The sequence below is a fragment of the Eutrigla gurnardus genome, assembly GCF_963514095.1.
Source record: "Eutrigla gurnardus genome assembly, chromosome: 5".
NCBI lineage: Eukaryota > Metazoa > Chordata > Actinopteri > Perciformes > Triglidae > Eutrigla > Eutrigla gurnardus.
In genome coordinates this window covers 19,383,164-19,391,538 of record NC_139919.1, presented here as the reverse complement: position 1 = coordinate 19,391,538, position 8,375 = coordinate 19,383,164, and the positions used below count along the sequence as shown (strand labels likewise).

The 8,375-nt window shown below is 39.8% G+C and overlaps 1 protein-coding gene across 3 annotated transcripts; it reads left to right on the top strand.

Moving 5' to 3' along the window:
• Nucleotides 1–413: 413 nt before the first annotated feature.
• ubl3b (ubiquitin-like 3b) lies at nt 414–7,320 on the top strand. 3 transcript variants are annotated; one of them, XM_084010282.1, is made up of 6 exons: nt 414–564; nt 1,136–1,246; nt 4,056–4,164; nt 5,057–5,143; nt 5,348–5,425; nt 5,969–7,320. In XM_084010282.1, the coding sequence occupies exons 2-6, from the start codon at nt 1,220–1,222 to the stop codon at nt 6,019–6,021; spliced, it is 354 nt and encodes a 117-aa protein (XP_083866408.1). In that variant the 5' UTR covers nt 414–564; nt 1,136–1,219; the 3' UTR covers nt 6,022–7,320. The 3 variants fall into 3 exon arrangements, with proteins under 3 accessions (XP_083866408.1, XP_083866409.1, XP_083866410.1); XM_084010283.1 differs by having other exon boundaries at nt 428–564; nt 1,159–1,246; XM_084010284.1 differs by having other exon boundaries at nt 428–564; nt 1,156–1,246.
• The last annotated feature ends 1,055 nt before the right edge of the window (nt 7,321–8,375 follow it).

The following is an 8,375-nucleotide window of genomic DNA, read 5'->3' as shown; positions in this document are numbered from 1 at the left end:
TAGATTATCTTTATTTTTCATTCTTTTGATATGAAAGTAAATGTATACATTTCATGTCATCCTGTGGCTTAATATAATGTCATGTTTAATGTCGTTGGTTGGAATCCACCACATATAACATCTGTCTGAATACCTTCTCTATATTAATTGCATTTTGATAGCTGCAGTGAAATGTTGACTTTTTTGTAGTTTGTATACTCTCTTCTTAGTCTTTATTTGCTTACATTTTTACCCCGAATGTACCACGTACTATCTTCACGCTAGTCTAAACTGTATATATATCAAACGAATAATTACGTCTGAAGGCAGTACATGAAGCAGTAGAAATATCTCGACGTTTTTATATCGACGCTAATGTTCTCGTTGTGGCCTTCAACTCCCAGAAGTATTTGCGGTCGTCTCTGTGTTTACAACCAGCTGACTTCCGGCGTCTTCCCGTCCTTTAGCCACCGATACCACAGTCAACGATATCCGTCTACACTCGATATTTCCCCATGAAAAGCGCATTCTGCTGATTCATCAACTCAACTGAATGCAACATTTCATCAAAGTCATCAGATGCAGGTGAGCTCGATGTGACAAAAATGGCCGTTGTACATTTAGTAAGCCAGCTAGTCCGCAGTTAGCCAGCGATAGCAGGATTGGCATAAGCTAACATGGCAGCTAATGCTAATGTTAGCAGAATCCTTCGTGGCGATCAGTTTCGACATCTTTTAGGATCAAACACTGTGTCTGCTGTTGTCCTCGGGCGAGATGCGGTTCCTCTTTTTATTGCTAACGTTGCCATTTTATTAGCAACGCTGATTGAAACTAGCTAATATTGGAAACATTAGCCCATAACTGAACTAGCTTAACGTTAAACTGTCTTTAGCTAGCGTTATTAAGCTCGTCGGTGCTGTTACACGACGAGCTAAATTTGTTATTTTAATTAGCTAAATCATGGTGAAGTGGCACTGTTGTTAATAACTCATACAAATTCAGTCTACCAGTCAGTCATGTGCGTGTTTGTCGTTTAATTGACACTGTTCGGATGCTAACTGTAACGGTGGCGACACGTTAGCTCGGCGGATAATAATTGTGTTATCGTGCCAGGCTGTGGGAAGCAGCTTCACAGTGTTTATGTTGATTGTGTCAGGGCTCTGGCCCCGTCTCCAGCAGCTGAAGCACACCAGCACCGTCCTCTCTGATCCCCGTCCACGGCCTTTCTCCTTGCTGAGCCATGACCACCCAGAGGGATCTTGATATGGTGAGTGAGGGTCTGACACCTTTCTGAAGTCATTTTCCAACAGCATCGCGGAGCACAGGTGATAATCTCTGCTTGCTGATGGCTTGTGTTCTCTGCGTGATATATACGTAGGCACAATACACTTGAGTTAACCTTTCCTTAAACATATAATATTTTAGGGTTTGGGGGTTGGAGTAGGAGGGGGCGTCATGGATTAGCCAGCGTCCACAAACACTTAGCTGGGACCCTGACTGCTGTTCCTGTGAGCACCATCTGTCTAATCTCAGTTAAAACGTTGCCCTACTTTCCTTTCAAGGTTTAGATGCCAATTGATTGTACCCTCTTACTAAATCCTGGCCACAGCCCCCCACTATAGGAATGGACAACACTCATTTAAAGACAGATTGGAAATCATATTTAAAGTTATATGAATATGATTTTAAAAATGTATTCTGACACCAGGGCATTTTCACCGACAAGTATTCTCCTGCATATATATTTCACAAAGACAAGATAGCACATATTGATGTTAAACGTTTACCCTATTTAATAAATGATCATCTATGGAAAATGGATAATTTTATGGAGATCTGTTGGTCAATTAGACAATCGGTTGTTTTGTGCTCATGTGAGTAATAGGGAAGCATTTAGTACTGGAACAATTAGTAACAACAACGAGTAAACCGTTAATCCAGTGAAAGAAAATTAATCTGATAATCATTTCATTATTTAGAAAAAAATGAAAGCAAAAAAATCCAAATTTGCTGTTTATGACAAAGTAATTAGAAACCGAAAATCTTTCAGGATGTGGGCTCTTGATCGGAAAAAAAGAAATCTGAAGATGGTTCTTGGAAATTGTAGTGGACCGTTTTATTATATGCTGTACCAAACTTTGTTTTAAATTATATTTTAAACAAAAAAGTTTAAAATATTTTGTCTTGGACAGCATCATACGGTAAAAAAAACACCGCAATGCAGGGTCAGATTTAATGGCTTCTGCCCTGGGGCGTTGGCTTATGGATGGTTATGTTTTTAGGTACCTTGACAAACAATACAAATGGATACACTTTTGGTAGCTCTATTAACCCATTAAAGTAATTCTATACAGCGAAGGATGTCTTTCTTTGGATTGGAGAACCAAGAACATTTTTGATGCAGGATGTTGCCATGGGTAATCGGGCAGATTTGACTTGTTTTTTATTTTGTTGTGGATGAAAGGGATGGGGACAGGAAAGGGGACAAAGCTTGTTTGATGACATGGGTATGTAACCTCACATTGAGGTTATTCAGTTCAGAGGGGGGAGGGGAGGGCATAGGACCACCAAGGGTGGATTGTATTTGTAAACAGATCAGAGAGTGGGGTTGTCCCTCTCTGACGTCACATCTCATGGTTAAGTCTCTTTGTTCTCTCTACTCTGATTTGTGAACCCAAAGAAAGATAATTTCCCACCTTTTTGAAGAAGGGCAAACGTTGGGGAAAATTAATCCTGTCTGTCAATTCTGACTGTTGAGTAAAGATTTCTCAGTAGAAAGATTTAGTTGATTGGTTGTCATGTTTCTGGAGTAGTGGCATATTGTATCAGACATGTAGATTAATAAGGAACAGGACTTTCTGCAGCATTAATTAAATAACGAGTAAAAGTAAAACAATAATTATGGTAGAGTAATGTTTCAATCCTCACTATGAGCGAAATATAATATAGTGGAAAATAAGTGGAAAAATGTATATAAATTACAACTGTAAATCCTTTGTAGGTAATATCTGCTTGTAATCTACGAGGCGGGGACTCCTAAACACATTTTATTTAGATTGACAGCATCTACTAAACACATCAACAAGATCTCAAATTTACTGAGCAATAATACATATTTAAAACAGAAACCATTTGTAGAGATCATATTTTTCTGCCAAGTTACGCTAACAATGCTGACATTTATCACCCTGGATCGTTAGATGCCTATTGGTACAGCATATGTACAGTAAGGATGCGATGACCATTTATAGACATTTTGACCCGTTGGGTTCAATGTTGTCTATTTAAATACATTTGTGCTTTGGAGTCAGTATGTAGGTGTTCTTTTCATCAATGCCTGAAGTCAGTGACCCACAGACATCCACTTGGTGTGATCACTGGTAATCCTCCAATATCTTTAGTTGAAACTGACTTTAACGCATATAAATAACCTCCTTGTTTGTTTTGTCTTAATGTCTAGAATCAAGCGTGGAGTGCCCCACATTGATTTCCTAAAGTTAGTGTAATATTTAGGCCCCCAAGGCATGTTAGACAAGCAGGTCCTTTTCATTTTAAGTTGGGCTTTTTTTTACAGATTGGTTTGTGTAGTTGCCCAGAGGATAACATTTAGAGGAAGCCCCACTGTTAAAGACCCTCCCACACATATGCACAGTCCCTCTTGGGGCTACGCACTGGCCATGTAAATTTAATAACATGGCCCAGAGCTGTCTGGGACACCTGGGGTTATCGCATTAGGCCAACAGCCCGGAGAGGAGCTCGCAGCACCCTGGAACTAAAGGGCCAGTGTTCCCCCTTCAGCCCCACCCTTATCTGTTGTCGTTTCTGGCAACAGGGGCTCACTTCAGTGTAAGCCCTCAGTGAATGAAGTCGCTCAGTCAAAGGGTGGAGATCTGGTGTGGATAAATTTAATTAGATTGGAATGCCCGTCTCGTCACAGCCTTCTGAACATCACCTCATGTCTGAAGAGGTCAGAGGAAGTGGTGGGATTCCACCACAACTAACTGATTAATGGATGTTTTGTGTTGGCTTGTGCAACCTTTCTTTATATTAAGCTATTTTTATTTGTTTGCTTTTAGGTTCACCTCCGCCTTATCCTGGTCAGTGGGAAAACGCAAGACTTCACTTTCTCCCCAAATGACTCGGCCACAGACATTGCCAAGCATGTATTTGACAACTGGCCTGCAGGTACGTTTTTATCGGATTTAGGTCGCAGTAATTTCTTCTTCTTCGTTGGGTATCAGTTTATATATTTAAAATTGTATTATTTTGAACTAAGCAGACAGTCCTTCTGATTCAATCACAGTCTTTGCTGACATTTATTTATTTATTGTTAGATTCCGCAAATATATGTGATATTGATATTATGGTTTGTGTTATTTTTTCTATTTCTTAAGCTGAGGGGAAGAAGTATCAAAAAATAACTGGTAAAAACAGTGATAAAATATCAAGGGATTTGATTAATTTTAAGCCGATTTGATTCAAATAGATTACAACAGAAAATAGCCATTTGCTAGTTAAGGAAAGTGTAAGTGCAAGCATAAAGGGAAGTGATGATGTTTATGAATTTAAAAAGGAACTGATGTTTATGAAGGCCTATACATAAGGCCATGAACATTTTAATAATTAATTATTTACTACAGTATAGTACATTGTGCATCAGTGCAAGGCAAGTAGATATGACTATTTTAGTAAGCTTTTGTTATGTTTGGATGCTGGAATTAAGTCTGCATTAGTAGTTGAATAACCATAGTATTTGTTATATTTTTTATTTACTGTATATACGGCCTACATACATAATTATGCAATATTATCATATTGTATATTAATAGCAATAACTTTGAATTAATTTGGTTGGATGTTAAAACTAGTGCTGCCATTTTGCTGTAGCTTAGCCTGTGACATTTCTTAGCTCAGCTCACTACACTTTTCAAGTAGCTTGCCCAACGTTGATTTATAAAATGTGCCATTAAAACTGTTTTCAGATTTAAACGTCCATATATCAATATATCAATAATGGCCTCAGATACCCAGTATTGTTTGGGCTTATAGTAAGTGATGTTTTTTTCTCTGCTCTCAGGATGGGAGGAGGAGAGGGTGAGCAGTCCCAATATACTGCGCCTCATCTTCCAGGGACGCTTCCTTCATGGCAACGTTACCCTTGGAGGTAAGACCACCTCTGTACCCAGTAAAAAAAGTTATTTCCTTTCACCTTATGGTCTTCTAAGATTTGGTGTGAATTTGTCTGAAGTAATAGTCCAATAACACCAAAAATGTTTGTCTGAAAACATGATCCTACACTTGAATCTTAAATCATATAATTATGATTGAGAATACTGAATCATGAGGTGTATTTCTTTATGTTTTTAAGCTCTGAAGCTGCCACCGGGCCGAACAACTGTCATGCACTTGGTTGCCAGAGAGACTCTTCCAGAGCCCAACTCTCATGGTGAGGATCTTTTTTTTTTTGGTCTCCTTCTTTTAGTAAACTTGCAGACAGAAGTACTTATGCTCACTTTGGACAAGGTTACATTACTGTGGTTCAGTTAAACAGCAACATTTCAAGCAAACATGAGGTAGAGGTAGCGTCCTGCCTGTAGCGCCACTTTGGGCCTCTCACACATAGCTGCTGGTAGCGTTGGTAATCAACATCACACTTGAAGATTTATACCTCTTCTGCAGCATTAAATGCAACATATGAGTCCACTGGGAACATGTAGTCAGAGCGTTACAAGATATTTAGGAGAGAGGTTTCCAGAAAGATTTAAGTGTGGGGGGTGTTTAACATTCAGTGCAATGTGTCTGCCCAGGTGCGGAAGTTGATAATTTGCTTTTTCAGGGTCACTTTTGTTTGAACTTTCACATACTATGCAGTGGGCAGTTGCAGCAGCTAACCTCAACTTAATACCACACAGAAAGTCTGTAGAGCGTTGCGTGCTTTCTTCCTGCTCCTGTTATCTCACCTCTCGTCTCTACTGTCCTGTCTTTGTAGGTCAAAGGAACAGAGAAAAAACCACAGAGAGCAACTGCTGCCTCCTCTTGTAAAGCAACAGAAATGACCGCCAACCGCACACACACACACACACACACACACACACATATAGACATACACACACACACACACACACACATATAGACATACATACACCTTATTCTTTCCTGCCTGTCATCCTGCCAGCTGTGGATTTAGAATAAATTGCAGGAAGTCCGGTTGGGGCCATCACCCGCTTGGTTGAAAGCTTGTCCAATCTGAGGCTTTTTTTTGTGCCAATATATTCACCGTTTGCCCCCAAACTTTTACTGTGTCAGCAGAATTTGCTGTTATTATTCCTTTTTTATTTAAAGATCATGACATGAAACGATATCATACGCTGCCCCGTGGACCTCATCGCTGCTGGACAAGTTTTAAAGAGCTGTCATACGTAGTGGAAAAGAACCGGGATGTCTTCGCTCTTCACGGACACGGTTGTTATAAAGGATGTGTGGGCTATTACCCTTAATTACTGGTCACATGGATGTTTCCCCAGGTCTAACTGAATGGTGTTAACCCTCTCATTGCACTTAACCATCGTCGCCATCTTCTCCCCATCTTTTTTTTTTTTTTTTCTTGGTCTAGAGAAACGGAATTCAATTCCCCACGTGGTAGAAAATGTGCCATCCTCCTCAAGACACTGTTTCTCACTAACTGAACCGGTCAGTCTGTATCAGCACCTGTGGCTTTTGTGCCATTACCATACAGCCGTTTGTTCCTGGAAATGGACCAATGGGGAAAATACTTTTTATTGGGAAAAGAAAACACCTGAGAGGACGTGCAGGACCACAAGGAACAGGAACAGACCGGAGACTTGTAAAAGACACGGTCGTAGGATTCGGTGCTTGTGTGCCATCAGGTGTCGTGTTCGCACCACTGGCATTGACTTCATTGACTAGGCTGTCGATATTCCCTGGTAACGGGAGCCGTCATGGCAGGCCAGTTAAACGTAGACAGAAGAAGCGGTTGAAGATGGGATGGAGGAGCGCCGTCGGTGTGAAACCCCCCCTACTGGACACTGAGAACAAAGCAGGGGGAGACTTTCTCCCACTTGGATGAAGAGTGATGAGGAAATCTTTTTAGTGGTGTTTCACCTCCTTTTCATTTGGATGCCGTCTTTACTTCTCGTTTGCCTTTTATTGTGGAATTCAGTAATATCATTAATATTGAAATTTAAATATATCAATTTTTATCTTGTGTATAGGTATTTGTTTGATTTTAGTGTGGGTGCGTCTGTGTATGAGTGTGTCTGAGGGTGTGTGATGCACGTGGCATACTGTATGAGGACTAGTGGGGGGCATGTGGTCTTAAAATGTGGTGCACTGGGAGTGTTGATGGGCTGCGGTTTCTTCAGAAACAGTTGGAAAAATTTTGATTCCTTCCATTGAGTGTCCTTTGGTTTGTGTTTTTGTCAATCAGTGTCACTGCTATGAAGTTTAGCTCAGTATGAATAAATGTAAAAACTAAAATGAAATGTGGTCTACATAAAAGCTTGTATTATAAATTAATAAATCTTTAAATAAGGCAAATTCTCTTGATTCATTTTTACAATTTCTCAAATTAAAACCAGAAGATGAACATTGGTTGTGATTATCATTCATTATTGATTAATCTGTCTGAGTTTTTTCTCTTTAATGGTTTTTCTTGGTAAACTTTGGACATGTCTAAGTATTCGCAGAGTCAATGGTAACATCTTCAAATTGCTTATTTTGCCTGATCAACAATAAATTAAATATCTTTAGGGTTTTAACTGTCAGAATATTAAGAAACGGAAGAGGGCATCAGTCAAAAAATCATGTTAATGTCATACAATCTCCAGCTTTAAGGATCCAAGTACATGCAGTTGTATTTACGCACCTCTAGGGGGCAGTGTTTGTCTGAGACTAAGGGGTCGGGGTCATCATCGATGGAGTGTATGGAAGAACAACCTTATCTCAGCTGTACCGGATGCACTGATACGAGTTAAAGTAGGACAATAAGTAAATAATTAGTTGACTGCTGTAAATAATTAGTCGACCACTTGGTATTTATAAGTTGAGTTTTTGTGAATCATCTGACGGGAAACAACTTAAAATGCTGTACAAACACAAGGAGTCCGAACATATTTGCAGACAGTTTGGTGATACATGATGTGAAGTCAGAGGACTTCTGTTCTACTCGGGCCGTGACTTTCTGCTGAGCTGACTTTCAGCAGCTTTCTTTCTTTCCGCTTCAGGAATCTGCTCCTAACGTGTAGCTGCAAGAAGTCCAGGTTTCCAGTTGACACTGGCAGTGTAGCTTCGGAAAAGTGCAGTCAACCCACATCTTTCTCACCATACTGCACTTTAAAAAAAAAACAAAAAAACCTGCTACTGTGTTGAAACAACTT

What these genes read in the sequence shown, in the direction of transcription:
- ubl3b (XM_084010282.1), top strand. Translation starts at nt 1,220, where the DNA reads ATGACCACCCAGAGGGATCTTGATATG. An exon ending in ATTTGACAACTGGCCTGCAG is followed by an intron (nt 4,165 to 5,056) that starts GTACGTTTTTAT and finishes CTCTGCTCTCAG; the next exon opens with GATGGGAGGAGGAGAGGGTG. An exon ending in TCCAGAGCCCAACTCTCATG is followed by an intron (nt 5,426 to 5,968) that starts GTGAGGATCTTT and finishes CTGTCTTTGTAG; the next exon opens with GTCAAAGGAACAGAGAAAAA.